The 21,125-nt window shown below is 35.5% G+C and overlaps 4 protein-coding genes across 8 annotated transcripts in view; 3 read left to right on the top strand and 1 right to left on the bottom strand.

Moving 5' to 3' along the window:
* The window catches only part of LOC110637210 (uncharacterized), a 46,309-nt gene extending 42,151 nt beyond the window's left edge, over nt 1–4,158 (top strand). The window contains exons 58-64 of one of the 4 annotated variants that reach the window (XR_009148084.1): nt 93–219; nt 697–918; nt 1,480–1,836; nt 2,378–2,536; nt 2,647–2,934; nt 3,247–3,488; nt 3,771–4,158. Coding sequence is in view for 2 of the 4 variants with exons in the window: in XM_058144855.1 (XP_058000838.1) it covers nt 93–219; nt 697–918; nt 1,480–1,836; nt 2,378–2,536; nt 2,647–2,934; nt 3,247–3,402 (1,309 nt within the window). In the remaining 2 variants the exon portion in view is untranslated. Of the gene's footprint in view, nt 1–92; nt 220–696; nt 919–1,479; nt 1,837–2,377; nt 2,537–2,646; nt 2,935–3,246 lie in introns of those variants that run through there. The other 3 variants (XR_009148083.1, XM_058144855.1, XM_058144856.1) reach the window with 3 other exon arrangements.
* A 3,265-nt stretch (nt 4,159–7,423) lies between these two features.
* LOC110637227 (polygalacturonase At1g48100) lies at nt 7,424–10,491 on the top strand. The gene is made up of 6 exons (XM_021787233.2): nt 7,424–8,624; nt 8,730–8,897; nt 9,056–9,100; nt 9,216–9,423; nt 9,530–9,611; nt 9,763–10,491. Exons 1-6 carry the CDS (start codon nt 8,178–8,180, stop codon nt 10,262–10,264), a joined length of 1,452 nt encoding a protein of 483 aa, XP_021642925.2. The 5' UTR covers nt 7,424–8,177; the 3' UTR covers nt 10,265–10,491.
* A 615-nt stretch (nt 10,492–11,106) lies between these two features.
* LOC110637229 (uncharacterized) lies at nt 11,107–13,577 on the top strand. Of its 2 annotated transcripts, none has more exons than XM_021787237.2 (4): nt 11,107–11,409; nt 11,499–11,543; nt 13,060–13,118; nt 13,316–13,577. In XM_021787237.2, exons 1-4 carry the CDS (start codon nt 11,356–11,358, stop codon nt 13,392–13,394), a joined length of 237 nt encoding a protein of 78 aa, XP_021642929.2. In that variant the 5' UTR covers nt 11,107–11,355; the 3' UTR covers nt 13,395–13,577. The 2 variants fall into 2 exon arrangements, with proteins under 2 accessions (XP_021642929.2, XP_021642928.2); XM_021787236.2 differs by having other exon boundaries at nt 11,133–11,409; nt 13,021–13,118.
* Nucleotides 13,578–15,586: 2,009 nt separating this feature from the next.
* On the bottom strand, nt 15,587–20,912 carry LOC110637228 (probable boron transporter 2). Its single transcript, XM_021787234.2, has 14 exons — nt 20,686–20,912; nt 20,417–20,478; nt 19,872–19,980; nt 19,596–19,678; nt 19,307–19,499; nt 18,999–19,137; nt 18,626–18,791; nt 18,346–18,512; nt 18,074–18,247; nt 17,885–17,980; nt 17,497–17,634; nt 16,659–16,975; nt 16,277–16,544; nt 15,587–16,106 (listed from the first exon to the last, which is right to left on the bottom strand). Exons 3-14 carry the CDS (start codon nt 19,973–19,975, stop codon nt 15,813–15,815), a joined length of 2,139 nt encoding a protein of 712 aa, XP_021642926.1. The 5' UTR covers nt 19,976–19,980; nt 20,417–20,478; nt 20,686–20,912; the 3' UTR covers nt 15,587–15,812.
* Nucleotides 20,913–21,125: the final 213 nt, after the last annotated feature.

Below are 21,125 nucleotides of genomic sequence, written 5' to 3'. Positions count from 1 at the left end.
GTAAGCTTGGGCCTATTTTCTAAAATTGTTTTGTTTTTGCCCCTTCTTTATTTGATTACTTGAGCTCATCCAAAACATACCTGGAATTACAGTGTTCTTAGCATCTCAGAAGTTCGATTCAAAGTGTCAATGGGTATGTCACCTGGTCAACGGCCAAGAGGAGTCCTTGGTTTCTGGTCGTCCTTAATGACTGCTTTGGGAAACACTGAAAATATGCCAGTAAGTGTTAGGATAGTTCTCTGTAGGTTTTCCAATAGTAAGTGTTGGGAAAAGAGCAAGATGCTAAAAGCGACAGGCATATTTAATGAACTCCAAATTTTGTATTAAATGCATACCATTTGTTTTGTCAGCTTTGGCTAAGGTTACTGCTACTATCAGCTTGGTGATTTGTGTTGGGTTGATGTTTTATCTTGAACCATACTATACTATTCTGTCTGTTGGGCCTACTAGTTTCATTTAAATGCAGTGTTCAATGCTAGACTCATTGTTTTTGCTCTGCTATATGATCCATATCAATTTAGGGCCAGTATGACTTGAGATATGTTCCCATGTTCTCGATTCATAAGATATTGATATGGTTTCATAAGCTGACGTGTCTTTCTTAGATTATAATAGAAAATTTGCATAGTGTTATTTTCATCTTCTCATATTATAATTGAAAATTTGAATATTGTTGTTTTTATGTATGTTTATCAGGTGAGAATAAACCAAAGATTTCATGAGAACATATGCATGAGGCAGAGTGCTATGATTAGCATTGCTATTTCAAATGTTAAAAAGGATCTTCTCGGCCAACCTCTTCAACTGCTTTCTGGTGTTGATATATTGGGCAATGCTAGCAGTGCACTCGGACACATGAGTAAAGGTGTTGCTGCCTTATCAATGGACAAGAAGTTCATCCAAAGTCGACAAAGACAGGTTTGTTATAAATTATGATGTCTATGTTATCTTGACTGCATCATAGTAGTTAGGAATCGTAAACATTTCCAAAATGAACTTTTTGTTTTTACTGAAGCACAATATTTTGCATGTTTTAAGCTTCATATATGTTGAAGGCCAAAGCAACTGATTAACATCCCACTTGACATGAATTGAATTGTATTGGAGATATAAAACTATTCTTGAAGATCTCACCTATAAGCTTGAGCTTTTAGGTTGAATGGTTCCTTGACATGGTATCAAAGCCTCTTAGACCAAAAGGCTCAGAGTTTGAATGTTGACTACCCCTATTTATTACTTAAATATTTCAATGCAAGACTTCAAGCCTAATGGGTATTCACATTGGGTTAAATGTTATGGAAATTTTGCGGCTGCCCCATCTTGGACTCTTGGCTGATGGGGACGCTCAAAATTTTGTCTATGCTGGGGTCAGACCGTCAGAGAGCCATAATGATGTTCTCGTACACTCTTTGTTACAGTTCTTATCCTCTAAAACATTTTGTGCTCATAAATTCTTTTAAAATTTACTTTTCCTAGCAGGAGAATAAAGGTGTAGAGGACCTTGGTGATGTTATCAGAGAGGGAGGTGGAGCTCTAGCAAAGGGTCTATTTAGAGGAGTCACTGGCATTTTGACTAAGCCTCTTGAAGGTGCAAAAACCTCTGGCGTAGAGGGTTTTGTTCAGGGTGTTGGAAAAGGGATAATAGGTGCAGCTGCCCAACCTGTTAGTGGGGTTCTGGATCTCTTGTCAAAAACTACTGAAGGTGCCAATGCTATGAGAATGAAAATAGCATCTGCTATAACTTCAGAGGAACAACTCCTCCGCAGGAGACTGCCTCGTGTAATTAGTGGTGATAATTTGCTTCGACCTTACAATGAGTACAAAGCCCAAGGACAGGTACTTGTGTATTTGCATATGCAATTGGCAATTGGTAGTTGGTTTATTTATTTTTTTTAAGGTTTTCTGAAGGACTAGTAACTTGGCTTGTTTATTTTCCTCACTGTTATGATGTTTGAAGAATGGAAGTAGCTACACATTAGCAAAGCTGAGAACTATAGATATCTTGCAACATATATTACTATAATCACAAGATTTAAAATTTATTGGATTAATGCTTTAGTATTGATTGACCAAACAAATTAGTGTTTTCGTATAATAACCCATGAATTATAGTCAATTCATTCACGCCTGTTTTGGTATAATTGTTTGAATCCATTCTTATATGACTGCAAAGTACGCTATCAGCCTGTCGCATTTTTGTGACATTCTCCTGCTACATGAATAAAACTGCCCAACATTCTTTTTGGATTTTACTGTCTCAACATAGAAACTTGCGTTATTGTGCATTTTCATGGGGTTGAAGTTGCATTTATTTTAAGCCTTATGTTACATTAATGTGATGATCACTCTGAGATTCTGTATTTTTGCCATCGTTAAGGTTATATTGCAGCTGGCAGAATCAGGCTCATTTTTCAGTCAGGTTGATCTTTTCAAAGTACGTGGGAAATTTGCCTTATCAGATGCTTATGAAGATCATTTTGTGCTTCCTAAAGGAAAAATTGTCATGGTGACCCATCGAAGAGTAATGTTATTGCAAGTAAGTTACCTCAATGAGTAACAAAATACAGTGCCTCAAGTCAATGCTTGTCCATTATACTAACACCTGAAGGACCCTAACTTTAGCGTGAAATTTTTTATTTCTTTCAGCAACCCTCTAATATTATTGGTCAGAGGAAGTTCATTCCAGCAAGGGATCCATGTTCGGTGCTGTGGGATGTGCTGTGGGATGACTTGGTGACAATGGAATTGACTATTGGAAAAAAAGACCACCCAAAAGCTCCTCCTTCACGGCTGTTGCTTTATTTAAGGAGTAAACCAACAGAGGCAAAGGAACAAGCTCGTGTAATAAAATGTAGCCATGAAACTGATCAGGCTCTTGAGGTCTACTGTTCAATTGAACGAGCAATGAACACTTTTGGAAAGAACCTTCCAAAGGTTAGTTTCTAATTCCATTTTTTCATACAATTCAGTTTGTTGTTTAAACAGATGTTGGAAAGCATGGAATTTGCGCAGATCTATGAATTCTTAGACTTTCCATTTTCCAAATATACAATTATCTAAACCGAAAGATTGATTGGCTTTCCAGAGTTGGAGTATAAATTGAAGACTCTGATCTTCTCAATTAGAGAATGTAACATTGATTGAACATGTAGCACCATAAGACATTGCTACGCATGAGATAACAACATTCTCGTTGAACAGTTGAGTTTTTTCTCATATAATAATTATTTTGATCATATTATTCAGGAAATGTTGAAACATAAAGTGATGAAGCCATATGCGCCTGGTGTAGACGGAACCAATAGTGAAATGATTTCAAAAGAAGGGGTTGTTTCCTGGTCGCCACAGCAGGTGCCTGCATCAGTTCCACTGAGTTCAACTTTTGGTAGCAGCTCCAATTGATACGGCAGCCTTTTTTTTTTTTTAAGGCTTTGTGCTGAAGTCAGGTCATAAATTCTGCGTCAATATATATATGGGCTGTTGGAACGGTATGCCATTGGATTAATTCTCAAGCAATTCCTTTATAACTTAAAAGTAAAAAAAAAAATAAAAATAAAAAAAGGTTGATTTTGCAGTAAAAGATCACAACCAATCACTACTGAGGTTTCTTTTGTTTATGCTTCTTAACTGATCTATTCAATTAATTAAGAATAATTCTGTTCTTGTACTATTTTTTGCACCAATCTGCCATACTACTATGTTTTCACAGTGAAAGGAAAGAATGATGAAGAGCTCACTCTCTTAACATCCTTCCTGTGCCTCCTTTTAAGGTGGGGAAAGAGGTGCTTTAGTTGAACTAAAGATGAATCTGACGGAGAAACTCAAGTGTCTAGTGAAAAAAGCTACATGCCTGATCCTTTTTAGAAGCATGGAATTCAATTGAGAATCAATCAATGGCCTGCGAGCTAGGAAAAAGAAACTCAATGTTTGACGATCAAAGCTTGTACAAAAAAAATACCTAGCTAAATTTTACATAGCAGCTCCTAGAAATGTATAGTTTTTGACGCTTTTTCCGCATGCCTTCTGTGTGGCATTTGTATACAGAACATTTTGCAAAATATAGCTTTGAATTCGTATTGAGTTGGCCACATTGTTAGGCAATTGGAAAGCAAATACTGTTTTTAAACATTTCTATATATGGCGTATGGTTTCTGTCCAGGTTCACAATCCAAGTTATTGTCGCTTTAAAATGGACTGGCAGGATGAGCTCAAATTACCAGTTATTGGTACTTCTCAAATTCACAAGGGAAGGAAGGTGCCTAACACGTAAGTGCAAATATTGTTTAAATATTATCTCAAAAGAATAGTGGCTTGATGGCCTTTTGTTTATCTAATCATAGTGGCACGTGATAGAAATCTCTCATTTTCTTTCCCTTCTTTTTAATAAAATATAATTACATAAATGAGGTAATGGCATCTGCATATCCTGTGCAACTTTTATCCAAATATTGATGAGATTTAGATTAAACATCTCTTTAAGTTTTTGAAGATACGAAAACAGGATAGAAAAACAAAATATAGTGCTAGTATAATCCAGTAATCCACAGCCCATATGTACTCTCTCCAAGCTGCAATGTGATGCTGATGGTTACAGGGGACTTCTTGTTTCGTGAAGTTTATGTGCTATATCTTTGGATGTGAAGGTGATGCTTTTATTTTTGAGCTTTGTAATCTGACCGTATGGAGATTGGAGATGTCTCATTTATGAAGTTAGTCTTTTGTCTTGTTGCTTGCTTACTCATAGTGACCTTATGAATATGAATCTTTATTTTAATGGATATTCATTTGTTCCAGCATTTGGTAAATCATGAGGCCTTTGCTTTTTTCTTGGAAACCAATAAATGAATCTGCTTTTTATAGTCTGTTTATAAAAAATTATATAGTTTAGCGCCTCATATTTTATTTTACTTTGAATTTAAAACCTTAAAATATGAGAGATTAAAATGAAATGGAAATATTTTTTTTTTAAGATTATTTAATTTACTATTTAAAGAAAAATAAAATAATTTGTTTTTTTTTTTTTTTCCTCAAAACGAGCTTCAAAATGTGCGGCAGAAGCCCCGCAGTACACATTCCTAATTGACTGAAGAGAAGGAACAGAAACCATAATATTATTTCCACGTGATAAGTGAGGCGTAGCTCTGGCAGGCAGCTTTTTCATTTTCAAATGTCCCCATTTCCCAAATAGAGAAAAGAACATAAGCTGCAACAACTATTTTCCAGTTTCCTGCTCTCTTCCTCTTCGTGTCTCCGCTTCTTTTCTTTTTTATTCAATCTTCCTATTTCAACTCAGATTTGCATTATTATGCACATCTATTTGCATAACTCTTCACTTTAATCTATAATTCATCGTTTCAATTACCCCCTCCCCTTTGTTTGGATCTTAATAGTGTAGAAAAATTGAATATATTGTTTGAATAAATTATTCAAATAAAAGAAAATTGTAATTTGTTTTCCAAAAAGGAAATAACTGTTATACTATTTTTTTTTTCTTATGTCTAAAGGTAGCTAAGTAATTTTAATATAAATCACACCTTTATTTTACATTCCACTCCATTTTAGATCAATTAAGAAGATTAGAAAAATAAAATTTCTCTTTTGTTCTCCTTTCTCCTTATTTCTCTCATCTGTTTAATATCTAAATAAGAAAAGTTGACAAAAAAATACTTTTTGTTCTTTTCTCTTTTTTACATTTCTCTAAATCTAAATAAAGGGTTAATTTCTATATTTGTGATTAAATATTCAAATTTTGATAAACTCTACTTAAGAATTTTTCAAAATAATAATCACAGCTCTTTTTAAGGATTCAAATTGTGGCAAACCCTGTTTAGAGATTTAAAAAAAAAAAAATACCGCTATGACAATGAAATGATGGGGTTTAGGCTTACTAAATTGATGCAAGAGACTGCTAAAAACCAGAATGGTCTATTCTATGTAATGTTGGATTAATAATCTAATTCCCCTCTTTAATCCTCTCATCACCCGTGACACCCGTAAAACACCAACCCGTGAATTCTTAATCGACACGTGTCTCCTCCTCCATTCATCCTTTTATCAGAATAATCAGAATTGCATAGCTGCGTTGCATGTGAATTTTCGTGTTGGAACTTGATTTTGCACTGGCCCCACAAGTCAGCCCATGACAACCAAACATATAGAGCGTGTGGCGCGTGCAACTAGCTAAATCCGACTTGTCATAGCTGAACACCACAATCATCACCTTTACTTTTCCTGCGTGCAGTGCAGTACAGTACAGTAACCCAAACCAAATTACATTTTGCACATAAACCCACCCTTGACTTTTTTAGCTGATTAATCCACCACCCGTGAGTGCGATTAGGCCTCCCTTAGCTTCCATTTTGTTTACAGTTTACATTCTCTATTAATAAATAATGTTTGATTAACTTTACACTCGATTAGAAGTTGATTTTTTTTTAATCTCAAATGAAGTAAATTTAGTTCTTATAATTGGAAAATTTTTATTTATTTATTGGGTTATGCAGGACCATGTATAGGATTTGGACAGCTCGTGAATGGTTTAATTCTATTGTCGAGTACCTACTACAGGCTTCCTACTTCCATGATCACAAAGTTGGCTAAACAACAATAAAGAGTCACGAGACTCTCTACGTTTTTACATCACCACATTGCCACAGCTCCGATTATCATTCATTTTCATGTAATATTAAACCTTTAATCTCTTTCTCTCTCCCCTTTCTTGACTTGATAATTGATATCATAAAAGAACAAACACCTCATGTGCATTGCAATTTGATGATGTGTACATGCATTAGCTGGCTGCACATCAATTTCAGCAGAATTCCATCAGAATAATAAAGCATTTAATGCTTATTCCAACTTGTGAGATAGGGAGAAAGAAGAAAAAAAAAAAGAAAAAAATTGGCAGGCAATTTTATGAACCTCAATAAGGGTTTCCCGTGCATGAAAAGGTTAATTTGTCTGGCTGCAGCTTATGGGTTCTCTCTCTAATATGGGAATTGCTATAACTTCTATCTTTTCCAATCTCATGGATCTGTTTCAGCTCTCAATAATCCATACATATAGGATGAACAAATTCACATTTTTATTGAATTTCTTGCATGCTTTAGAGAAAGGCTTTAATTAATAATCAAAATTTTTTTTCTTAATTAAGATTCATTATTCTAAAACATAGTTTCTTGTCCAGTTATTTGAAAGAGTCAAGGTGGACAAGTAAATGAAACCATTTTGCCTTATAAGCACCGGCAGACATGCAACTCCCATCATTTCAATGAAAGAGTCAAGCCAGTTTAATTATGTCTTTAGCGTAGATGATATATGTAAATTACAATTAGAATAACCTCTTAGTTCCAGGGCTTCAACCTTAGTTAGTTTTAGCAGTAGGCTGCATTGGTAGACGATACATGATGGAATTCACTAATCAAGTTGTATTTGTTTCGGGAAATTCTATGCATTTGATTTTGGCACTCTGCTCTAGAGAAGCAGGGCCTCAAAGCAGTTCACAAGCTAACACTGTTGCAGATGAAATTCTTTCCTAGTCCCATCCCACTTTAACCTACTAGGCAACAGAATAAAAACAACAGCAGAAAATCCAAACAAATAAAAAATTAAATAAAAATGGAAGAGGAAACTAGACCACATAACTTAGAAACCAATGCAGAGCAAATATTATAAGGGAAATAAAATGCTGGAGATCAACACATGGATTTCCACCCAAGAACCCATAAACACTGCCAAATTTGCCACACAATTCCAACCTCCCTAAGCCTCTTCAACCCTTCCTCCCTACAGACAATGATGTTTCAATCAGTGCAAACATGACACGTGTCAACCTTGTGCATGAGAATAGTTTCTATGGGGAGCTTTTCTTCCATTATAAAATAACGCCTCTGCTTCATAATGGTCATTAGCCATCATCCTTCTTCCCTTGAGGTTGAGGCCTTCACTTGTTGGTCTTGCATTCTTTCTTCTCTCTCTATCCTGTTGGTTCTCCTCCATTAAATTTGGCATGCAACAACAACATCCATAAAGTTCAAACTGTCTTGTGGTCACTCTTCAGAGGAATCATTTGTGGTTCCTGCTCCCACATTAACATATTATCGGTTTTTAGCTCGTTATATTATAGTGTTGAAGATTACATACAGCAGTATCCTTCCAAGTTCAATTCATCGCTTCTAATGGAGATCGTTCGTGGTTTGGTAGTAATTTCAATTGTAGTAATTATTGTCGTTCAGAATTCAAGCAATGTACAGGGAAGATACCATTATCACAAGACAAAAAACAAGTCCTCCAAAAAAGGAGGGTCCCCTGTTGCTCCATCCCCTGATAATGTCCCTAATCCTCAAGATCCCTCTGTTCCTTCCTCCCCTGTTAATCGTCCTTCTCCAATCCCTTCAGACCCATATCCGAATGATCCTGGAAACTCCAGTTCAGATTGCACTTTCGACGTGACATCTTATGGAGCAGTTGGAGATGGTTCCACAGATGACACTTCCGCATTTGTAGAAGCATGGAAGGCAGCTTGTGCAGTAGAATCAGGGGTTGTTTTGGCTCCTTCAGGTTATGTTTTCATGATCACTTCAACCATTTTCTCAGGGCCTTGCAAGCCAGGACTTGTGTTTCAGGTAAATTTTTAATAAAGAAATCTCAAGTTGATCTTTTTCTCTTTTTTTTTTTTTTTTTTTTTTAAGTTCCAGTCTGGGAGTTGTAATTTCTTTTTTGTGAAAAAGGTGGATGGGTGCCTAACGCCACCGGATGGACCAGATTCCTGGCCAGAAAAAGATAGCAGAAAGCAATGGCTTGTTTTTTATCGAGTAGATGATATGACTCTCACCGGAAAAGGAACTATTGAAGGCAATGGAGAGAAGTGGTGGGATCTCCCCTGCAAACCTCACAGGGTAATTTTACTTTATTCCACCCTGCTTCACATTAGTTCTATATTTGCACAAGGGAAAAAAAAAATACTAGACCTCGTTCATGTTTGCCAATTTAACAATATCTGGTACAATCTTTTCTCCATTGCACCATAAATGCTTACCAAATGTAATTTCAGCAGGGTCCCAATGGAGAGGCATCCAAAGGACCGTGTGAAAGCCCTGCAGTAAGTGAAAATTATCCTTATAGAAAAATTTAATCTTTTCTCCAGTGCATAATTGATGAATTATACATATAATTTTCCATTATTGACATTTTTTTTTTTTGGCTTTTTGATTCAGTTGATTCGTTTCTTCATGAGCTCCAATCTAGTAATAAGCAATTTAAGGATTCAAAACAGTCCTCAATTCCACATGAAATTTGATGGCTGCGAAGGAGTTCTGATACAACAGCTGTCCATATATTCTCCCAAACTTAGCCCCAACACTGATGGGATCCACATAGAAAATACAAAGACTGTTGGAATACACAACTCTATGATTAGCAATGGTAAAGCAAAAAGAATCTGTCTTTAATACTCAATTTGTCAATTAATTGTCTACTATAAAATCTAATTAACGCCATTTTCTAATAATGCATCTTTGGCTTTATGCAGGTGATGATTGCATATCAATTGGAACTGGTTGCTCAAATATTGATATAGAGGGTGTGACCTGCGGGCCTAGTCATGGGATTAGGTACAAAGTCTCTGTTTTTAACTGAATTCATATTCTTTCTCGAGTTATCTTTTGTATTTTGATGCCCTTCATGGCTTTATCTAATGAAGTCCACTTAGGTAGCCAAATTATTATTGTTCTAAATGTTGCTTGCTTTCTATATTTTCTGTAGCATTGGAAGCCTAGGAGTACACAATTCCCAGGCCTGTGTCTCTAACATAACAGTGAGTAATGCAATTATAAAAGATTCAGACAATGGAGTGAGGATCAAGACATGGCAAGGAGGCACAGGTTCTGTTTCAGGCATATCCTTCCAGAATATACAAATGGAGAATGTTAGAAACTGCATGATCATAGACCAGTATTACTGCTTGTCAAAGGAATGTCTAAACCAGACCTCAGCTGTGTACGTGACAGATGTATCATACAGAAACATTAAAGGCACTTATGATGTGAGAACCCCACCAATTCACTTTGCCTGCAGTGACACTATCCCTTGCACAAATATTACCCTATCAGAAGTTGAGCTTCTCCCTGAAGAAGGAGAGTTGATAGATGATCCGTTCTGTTGGAATGCTTATGGGACAGAAGAAACAGTCACTATACCTCCTCTAAATTGCCTCAGAGATGGGGAGCCTGAGAGTGAGGGAGAGGTGGCTTCCTATGGTTGCTAAAATAATACTTGTGATTAATTATGGTTAGGATACTGTATAGAGCCCAAGAACCATTATCTTTCATGGGTCTTGATTACTATTTAGGGTCCATCCCTGTTAGGGTATTTCCCCTCATTGTGTGATGAGATTGTAATAGAAGATGGGTATAATTTTTTGGCCCTCGATTGGATTTTTACATGTATGATTTTAGTGATTTTGTTGGATTTTATTTTACATGTTTTTCATCAGTGGATGTGCCCTCTCTGGTCTCTTCCACCGCCAACTTATGTAATTATTTATTTTACATGTTTTATCACACCATTATAATTTTAATTAATAAATTTTAATTTAGTCGTATAAAATTGTAAAATATGTAAATTATTACCTCTATCAAAATCAAATGATCAGAAAAATTACATATTTTCCATTAAGAAAAAAATGCCACCAATGAACTTTTTGCTTAATGATATTTGAGTTATTGTCAATCTTCACATCTATAAAGCATTCCGTTCAATCCCAGTAAAAAGGAAAGAAATTTTTTTTTTAGTTGTATAATTAAGGCTTTATATATATATATATATATATATATATATATATATATATATATATATATAGTTTTTTATTAAAAAAATTAAATTATTTAAAAAATATATTATTTTTTAAAATTTTAAAAATTTTATTAAAATATAAAAATATTTATATATATATATAATATAAATACATATTATTAATTTAATATTACAACTAAACAAATAAAAAATATTGTTGTGAAAATAACAAATGGAAGCCTAATGGAAATTATAAATTAGGAGTCGACCATGCCACGGATACGAGGAACTTTGAAACGTCATGTCGTTCTGGAAATCTAACTCTCATTGTCTTTTGCTTGGAATGCGCCGCTTGGTTCACAGTTCCCTAAAGGAAGTAGGAAGTGAGAAGTAAGGAAAGTCTTTCTCCAATCTCGCGCTTTTGCTCTCCGACTCCGACGAAGTAAGCTGAGGCTTGATCTTCTTCTTCAAAATCAATCCATTACAGTATTGTAGTCTTTGCTATGTTCCCACGGCATTGATCGCCATTTCTCAGCTTCATTTGGAAGAAGAAATTGCCCAACGATGCCTTCTCTGCAAACCGCTTTGCCTCCTGAACTTGCCAATAACGCCATTAGGGTTAAGTATCCTTCTCTTCATTTTGCTTCCCCCTCTCCCACTTTTAATTTCACAATTTAGCTTCATTATTATTGGGTTTTCTTTTGCAGCTTTACCGTGAGTGTCTTCGACGAGCTAAATATATTGGACATCGGGTAAAACAACAATCTTTTTTCCTTTTTCTTTTATCATGAAGTTTTAAAAATATTATGCTAGTAATTGCCTTTGTCTATATGTTTCTAATTGAATATTGATTCTTACTATTTTAATTTCAATCATGTTAGATTCTCTTAATTTCGTTTGCCTACTTATTTTGGTGCTTTAGGTGATATAAGGATTGCAACGGTATAGTTAGGGATGAAATGGCCACTGAAATTTGCTTAAACTGTATTAAAGTGCTAAGCTTTAGCTTTTTATATTTTTCTGTTAAAGGAAAGAAAAGGTTTTTATTTTATTTTTCACTGTCAACTACATTTTTTTTTTTTTTTTGCGTGTGTGTTTCTTGGTTTGTGCTTTTTCCAACATTGGCAGTTGAGTCTTTGCTCTTCACAGCTCTTAGCTGAGGAAAAATGGATGGATATAGAAGGTTTTGTTAGTGAAGTTAGTGATTGAGAGATAAGATGGGCCCTAGCAAATCAATGGCTTTATCTAGTTCCCATGGTGGTTGCCAGCTTAGAATTTCTAATCAATTTGTTGATCATTTATTTCATTCTAACTACTGAGAAGTCACAATGGATATTGATATAGATTGTTCAAGAACCAAAAGTGAAACTCTTTTCATTTTGAACTGTAGATGTAAAACATAGCATTACGAACCTCTTTTCCCAATGTTCTCTAGAGAGTTGTACTTTTGTGGCAGAGAAAGTTAGAACTCAAAGTTTAAGATATGGAAAAGGAGCATAATGAGGATGAGAATGACCACCAACAGTCAATGTATGTCCTGAATGTACTTTTATATCTGAAACTATTTTCGTACTGCTAGATTATGGATCATGTACTCATTGTTTAAATTCTTGGGATATTCAAAGATTAAGGGTCAGAATATTTTGACGAAAGAAATTGGTTATTTTCTTTTTTTGGGAACATTTTTCATTCAACAAAAACAGGATCCATATTTAGTTAAGTCACATAGTAATTAGTATATTCTCAAGCTCTGTGGTCCTAAAAATTGTATCATGTTTTAAACCTTATGGGGTGTTTGGTACAAGGTTAACAAGAGATAATTGTTACCTTGTAACTTTTAACCCTCATTAAAGTTGTTACGATACTTAAAGAGGTTAGGTTAACTTTTCATCTCATTAATATTTATGCCTTTTTAGGGGGTTAAATGTTAACCTTAAGGGGTCTAGGTTAATAATTACCATCTTTAAAGGTTAAAACTTATAAGTGTAATATTTAACCTTTAATTTTTTAACCTTTACTCAACACACCCTTGGATTAAACATTATAAAATTTCACCAGCATAAATTCCAATATGACGCTTTGTACATTTTCCCATGTTGTTTGGCATAGTTGAAAGGTAAGAATTTGCTTCCAGGATTTTTAGCGTCTGGTTTCTGTTTAACTGTCTGTATCAGTTATGCTTATCAATTTAAAGTTGGGAAGTCAAGCCTTTGTTTACTTACTGTGCAGCAACATAACACACAACTTCTCATTGATATGGTTAGACAGCAATTTAAAAAGAACATGCACGAGACTGATCCAGAAAAAATTCAGAAATTGAAGGATGAGTAAGTACAGGTCCACATTTGTTGCTCCCATGTCATTATCCATGTTTTAGGAAGTGTTACTTCATCTTGTGTATTTATTGTGCACAGCTGGAGTAGAGGTTGCTAATACATGCATTCACACATACAGTTTTGTTATTTCATTTCTCTGATAGCAACACCACTGTAAAGTTTAACTTGATTTCTTCTGGGTTTTGTAGTGCTGCAAGAGGACTTATCAACCACATAATTTATGAGTCTGAGAAGGTGTCTGGTCGTAAATTCAGCAAAAGCACATGATTTTTGTTTGGAATTTTTCGATCTATGATTGAAGTTGGTTTATTAGATGAAAATTTTCAGTTAACATATAAATAAAGAGCAAGACCTCTGTACTGTTATCATCTTCTGTTTATGTTTATGACTATCATCTGGTGAGTGTTCAAGCTTCTTGTGCTGAATGAAATATCACGGCAGGATTTATCATACTGGCTTTCTGTATGTTGTTTTCTTCAATATCATAAACAGTAATGAATAATGTGCATGATAACAGAGTGAAGGGTAGCAAGTCAAATGCTCATTAGGTTATTGATAATCGTTATGTGATTCTGAAATTTAATGCAGCAGGGGGACCAATTTTCGCTGTTTTTCTTTCCTGGATGGTTTCATACAGGAGTTGATGTTATAGATCTGCCCGGTTATTATACTTGTCATCTTCCATGTCATCATTATAGGCTGGCGTCAATATGCTCTGACAAGTTTCTTCCAGGAAAGTCTGTGATCTGTCTCGTATGCTTTTAGGATCAGGTTTAAGGTAACTGTGCGTGCGTCCTTTTCACTTGACTTGAGAACAGTGGAAAGTTGGTCTATGGAGATTTATATTCGTCTTTGTTTTTAAAAGTTTCTGCGTCATTTTTTTTTTCACTTTTTACCAAGTTACATCCCATTGCTTGAAGGATCTTGAAGCGAAAGAAAGGTCTTCCCGTATACCATATCCAATTGGGCCACTGCCTCTTTAATCGAGGACTAGGACCCAAAGTTCTTCCATTTATGAACACGAACCCTGTAGAATTACATCCACTCTTTAACTTCATTCCTGTCCTGGTTGTTATTTTATTTTGCGTCCTCTGAACAAGCACCTTACTCGTTTACTGCCAGCTTCATTCAACATCGCTAGAATGTCAAGTAATTGTCACTTGTGTGAAGTGGACTGATATGTGGATGAACCGAGTCATATTGCAAAAGTGCTTGCTACCAATCCAGGGTGGCTGGTGCCTGGTAATAACTTGAGTTCTTGCCATGATGTCACGATATGATTGAATACACAAGTGGCAAAACAAGCATCCTCGATTTATTTTGCTGTTGGTGGAATATATATATATATATATATATATATATATATATATATATATATATATATATATATATATTTTAAGTTTTCCAAGCACTATAATTTATTTTGTACCGGTTGATTGTAGGCCCAGCCAGGGGTTGGTTTAGGCCCTTAACTAGATCAGGACGGGCTTGAGTCAGTGACTCAAGGTTCTGAATCAGAATAGGACCAGCTACAGGGATTGGTTTTGATCCCTGCTCCTCAAGCATTAAACCGGAATCAGCAATTCAAACCACTGGTTTTGGCTGAGCTTAAACCAGATTTAAAAAGGAAAAAACAAAATGGCGGCGCTATATGAATCAAATTGTTTATTAATCAAAACCAAAACTGTACAAAATTAGAATCGAAATTGAAATTGAAATTGAATCGGACTAGAAGTTGCTGGAATCATGGCCAATCAATTTGATTCCGATTCCTTAGTCAAATCTTGAATTGCTGATTCTGGTTTGGAACCGATCCAATGGCTAAGCCCAGTTTAAATGGCAGAAGGGTAAAAAAAAAAAAAAAAAGTAAGACAATAATAAGAGCAGCCGCAGCTTGTCCTTGATGCTGATGGAGTGGGATGTGGACTAATACGAGGAGCCAAATTCACACATCAAACTCGGGTAAAGTCTTGGCCCCCAACTGCAATATTATGCCATTTGAGGTCTGAAATGTAATAATTCGCATTGAATAATAATAATAATAATAATAATAATAATAATAATTATTATTATTATTATTATTATTATTATTATTTCAGGTAATGTCCATTTTGTTCTTGCGTGCCTTAAATGGTACTGCGCTGTTTATGTTTTCATCGGTTTCTTTGACACTGACATGTTGAGTAGGGATCAGTTTCATCAGTTTTCATGGCAGTATACCTATTTCTCTAAGGCAAATCAATATTCCTTCAAATGGCACTACTATAGCTTCTGATTTTCTTGCCTTTTGCCTTGTGTCTTAACATGGAGAATAGTGAAAATGATTTCTCCTTAAGAAGTAATCTTTGATGTTAAGAAGCAGCACTTAGTCTGCGCAGTGATGGCTACCCATGCCTCTGCCTCATTGGTAGTACACTGGTGCAAAATGTATATTCTTGTCAATTGATGGTGGAAATCAATAACATGCAATTTAATTTCTTTGCTTGCTGGCTTTTCTGATTACAAATTTCTTCCTGTTAGGTAAACATTTTACAACTACTAACCTCACTAACAACAAAAAAATAACAAAAGACCTAATGTGAATTCCCATAATACACTTCCTACATTAAACTATCCATGACTTGTGATTCTTTTTCCTGGTTAATGAACAAGTGGCCATCAATATTCGGTAATGATATACCATTTCTAACCAGTTTTTCCCAAATTGGAAGGTCTTGCTTCTCCTGCTCTTGGACTAAATGGTCCTCTTCCACCTTGACGAGGACTTAGCTCTCCTCTCAGTTCACTAACACGAGGGCTATATACCTTATCTGAAAACCGTGGGCTGTGAATGGTCTTGAATTCTTTGGATGGAGTTGAAGTGGAGCTTGCAACCCTGGGGCTGCGAATGCTTTTTATCTCACCTCTGCTTCGAGTGATCATCCCATCTAGAATTTCCCCATCATCTGCAAATGAGGCTGACCTACTCATCTCTGCCTCCTGGTATTAAACAATAACAAACCCAAGAAACATAGGCTCCCGTAAGTAACATATGACATCTCAAACTATAGGTATCGATAAATTTTCTTGTTAGTGCTATCAAGAATAGGCAAGGTTGATATTAATATTTCACTTGATGCTTGTAAATAAATAGAAAAGTAAAAACTCACAGTTGCTAGATTGAATGGTAAGGCTGGAGCCTCTTCGTACTCTGCAGCATCCAGATCCTGGAGGTGGGCTCCTTTGAAAAACTTGGGCAAAATGTATTGTCTCACAGGAACCAAAAGCATGATCATTAAAGGGAAAAGAACCCCAGCAATTGGAATCCATGTAATGCCAAAACAGACAAGCAAGTAAGCAGTCTGAAAGATAGTGAAAATTGCAATCGTCTTGAAAGGCACAGTTTCCACAAAAGTGGCATGGTATTCCTCAAGAACTCTGGAAAGGGAAAATAAATGGGAAATTAGTACGAGAAGGCAAAAAGATAGAATCACATAATTTTCTGCACATAGGTAAGGTAAAACAAAGAAGAAAAAGGAATGAGTTGGTTACTTGTATCTTCTGCTTGGAGCTGTGAAAAGCAATAAGATTCTCTCCCAAAACTGGTTACCCGGTAAGCTCTCAATGGCCATGAAAGCAAAATAACCCCAGAGAACTGATGTTGGGATCTTTTTTATGAAAGGCATGGCCGCAACACATCCTCCTACCATTATAGCTTGAAGCAAGTTACTAACCCGTTGTTCTTTCACCTCAACAGGCAATAAATCATCAATCTCCTTCTCAACATCAAATACTGTCTCATCAACCGGAGCATCAATATTCCCAATTGAGGCCATCTGAATAGTTGAATCTTTCAATTCTTTTAATCCCTGATCACATGAAAAATTTAGGCAAGGTAATAGTCAGCCCCATATTCACTGATCAAACTAAGGAATATATATATATATATATATATATATATATATATATATATATTGAATCATTCACTGCAAAAACAAAAAATCTATAGATAGTCATCCAAGACTTGCATAATCCAACTCAACTCAACTCAACTAAACCTTTGTCCCAAAAATTTATTGAGGTCGGTTATATGGATTCTCTTTCTTCACTCTAAACGATTTTGGGTTAAATCCTCAAAAATGTATAATGTTTCTAAATCATGTTGTACTACTCTCCTCTAAATCAATTTAGGTCTACCCCTTCTTTTCTATCCAATATATAAAATTTTGATACTTATCACTGTAAATAGAACCATTGGCTTATTGTCCTAAATGCTTGGTTTTGTCAAGTTTCAAAACCATGCTATTTACCATTAATTGTTACGCACACAATTGGATCACCAATAGTAACCTTTTTATGTATGAATTAACTTAAAAACAAGTCAATATACCTGGGCAGAGGGTTCCTGATAAATCAAGGGGGTCTGCATCTGTTGGTAGGCTTCTTGCATGCTTTCATACACTTGTCCCAAGGTTGACTTCTTACTCATACATTTGCGAGCTGTTGCCACAAGTCGATTACGAAGCAACTGCATAACATGTAGATACTGATGTAAAATAACTAATGCATGCGCATGTGACCTGATACATTTGATTTTTCCATCTTTGCTCATCACTCATCAGGATTTTAGGGGCAATTTTACTGCTTGTAAAAGAAAAACCTCATAATCACAAATTTTTTTTTAAAAAAAGGTGGCAAAAGCACTTCAGATGTAGGTAAGTTTAAGTTTGGAGTCACAAAGAATGCAAAATGCCTACGCCTAGACTATTTATGCATACTTGGTGCTTTAGTGTAGCCAAACTCTTAGTGTGCATGGGAGATTGAGGAATGACACCATTTGATGGAGGGATTCCAATAAGACCACATAAAAAGACCTGCCAAACCATTACACGATTTCAGAAATTTAACAACACAATATTTTTCAATCATATACTAGCGGTATGCATCAAAAAGAGAGGTGCTTGTACCATGAATCCTAAAAGCAGTAAATCATAATGGAAAGAAGGCGGTTTTCTCAAATTGAATTCCTTCTGCTGAGCAAGCTGAGATGCTACACTGTGGTCAAAATAATAGAGCACTGCAATCATTGTAGCTGGAACAAAAGCTCCAATTATATAAATAACTGGCACATTTAGCATATCCTGTCAGTTTTGTGCATAAGCTGTTAGTGTTAACTCAATATTTGGGTCTAAGAAACAGGAGAATTACAGACACAGAATAAGAAAAATGAATGCCATGCCTTCATGACAGTCCAGTTCTCATATGCCCCTGTTGACCATGGATTTGGACTGAAAAGACGCCTTGGGATTCCTTTTGGAATACTTCCTGACGGAATATAGGAAACAGCAGTCCAAACCAGCACCATCAATGGCACACCATAATCTGCTATGCAGCCTCGAAGAGACCCTGTAAGAAAGTAATAATAGCTATTCTAATCAATGTTTTTTATTTTTTTATTATCAAATATACAAAGTTGTGATTGTGAGACTGAGCTTTTCACTGAGATTCAACCCACTTACCAGAACCATAGCGCCAAGACCTTGCTTTTCTGCTTTTTAATGCTGTCAGCAGAAGGCCAAACGAGAGAACCAAAGCAAACATCCCATTTGCAAATCTCCATGAGTATTCAAACTGAATTGACTTTGGATTTTCTCTTTCAGGTATGCGAATTTCACCAATAATTCCCTTTCAAAACCAACTTAAAATTCAAATATGGTACTATAGAGATGCAAATCAACAGTAAAAGCATCATAATCTTCTATGCATAATGTAATTGATTAATTGCTTTTGCAAAATCTCAGGAACTGAATTGAGAATAGCAATTTTAGGAATTCCATTGATTATATTATTAGACATAAGGTGTAAAGAGAAGAACAAGGTTTGTCATCTTACTTTGATAGCTTCCTGCATGAAAAGCATGGCAATCAGAAGACCAAACAATTCTCCAGCAAGGCGAGTAAACCTATTGATAATGGAGCAAGCTCCTAAAATAGCCAGTAGAAACAACAAGATCGCTGTCCACACGCATACCCTGCTCATCCAAACAGCCATATAATGGCAGCAGACATTTAAATGTTGAGTAAGAATACAAAAAGAAGCCTAAAACTAACAAAAGTCAGTAAATATCATTGTGATAAAAATTCAAGCAGAAATCACATAAGTACATTTTGAAAGGCAAAAGCAAAGACTATAGTCCATACCATCCCGTCCATGCCAGGAAGAGCTTTGATCCCAAGTCAGGTCTACTTTTAGCAAAATTGAACATGAACGTGTACATAATTACAGTTGGCTCTGCAACTCCTAGGATCAGCAAAGGCTGACCTCCAATAATGGAATGTATAGTTCCACACAATGCAGTAGAAGCCAATGTTTGAACAGCTGTGAGAACCCCGTCTGCCAAAAGAAAGGAAGAATATAAGAACTTAAATTATATACTTGTCCACACAAAGAGAGTAACCACTTAGAACAAAATAAGATTATGTAAATTACCTGTATCTCTTTCCAACTGTTCTCCGAATGAAATAACTGGAATTGCTGAGGCAAAAAAAATGTATGTGGTGGGTGCTAAAATCCTGAGAAAATCATAACAGGATACAAAAAAGAGCGCATCATTTGAAGACAAAATTGCTTTCAAAAAAAAAAAAAAAGATAAAATTCAGCAGTAGAAATCGAAAAGGCAAACTTTCAAACTGAACCACGTTGATAACACAATCCTATAATAAATGATAATATTGAAATTTCTCTCATGGCAAGAGAAAGATGTACCTGAAGCCTGCCCTGAAACCACCCATCCAATCCTGCTTGTAACACATCAATCTCCCTTTTAGATCGTTCTTGATTCCACGAAATGGCACAAAGCTCTCTTCCATAATTCCTTACGCAATTAGGACAACAATATCAACTTATTTTATGCTTCAACTACGTACAAGACCAAAACGCAGAGTTTTCAACAAGGAAGTTGCATTTATGGCTATGTTTCGGAGGTAAATAAGGTTGGCATTGGACGAATAGATAATCTGTACCCTAAGATAAACAAATAAATACCTCAGGCATTGGAAAGAGCTCAGATATCATTTTGATTAAACAAGGAAAATATCTGTATAATACAATACGGTCTAAATTGTGCCATTTAAAGTTCTACCCAGAATCTAAAGACGCCGGATAATTGCATCCTTATGTTGAGGAGAGAAGTTAGCTCATGGGCAAACAAGTTCCAAACCCAAAATAAAATACCAAGAAAATTTAGGACTAAGGCATTTACTGTTTAAGCTGCAAACAAGACAAGCATTTTGCTAGTAAAGACTATTTACCTTGAAACAATGTGGATGGCGACACAGAGGAGGGTCACAAGGAAAGCTCCAAATATATCGGCCTGAAAGAGTAGAGGAGAGAAATATTTTAGATTTAAAGCTGATCTAGTGTAGGTCAAAAGGAAATGGAAGGAACAATACTGCAATGCTTCACAGCGGTACAGTAAAGGAATCCTAGAAAAGCTAAAAATGAAGATAAAGAAGAAATGTAAATAATTAAATAGAAGAAGTCCAGAGATTCAAGAGTAGATGCATCGTAGAATACTTACCCAACCCGAAGAATTGAAAATGCAAAAGAAACCAATTGTCTTTTTGGTTCTTTTATCTGGGCTTAAAAAAGAGAGGTGCAGAGAAAGCTGGTAGAAGGGTACTTTTCATGTGTGTGTCTCTGCAAGTCTGTGTGAGTGAGAGAGAGAGAGAGAGAGGATGCCAGTCCATGACAAGCTGGCCTGGAAAGAAGCAACCAAGTCGCTTCATTTCACTGATCTCTACAGTATCCTCCAAATGGTCTCCCTTGCTCTTTGTAATTAAATAATTTAATTTCCCTATTCTCAATAAACAAATATATTCTTTGTATAAATACCTTTTGATTATCGGAGAACATATCTCGTTGAAGACTTATAATGGTTATTGACATCTTGCATATTTATAAATATGTATGTACAGTAATCATGTCTTGAATACAAAACAACCTTCTCCTCACCTGTAT

This window comes from Hevea brasiliensis, chromosome 4, assembly GCF_030052815.1.
Source record: "Hevea brasiliensis isolate MT/VB/25A 57/8 chromosome 4, ASM3005281v1, whole genome shotgun sequence".
NCBI classification, from domain to species: domain Eukaryota; kingdom Viridiplantae; phylum Streptophyta; class Magnoliopsida; order Malpighiales; family Euphorbiaceae; genus Hevea; species Hevea brasiliensis.
The sequence above is the reverse complement of the archived record's forward strand: the minus strand, read 5'-3'. Positions and strand labels throughout refer to the sequence as shown.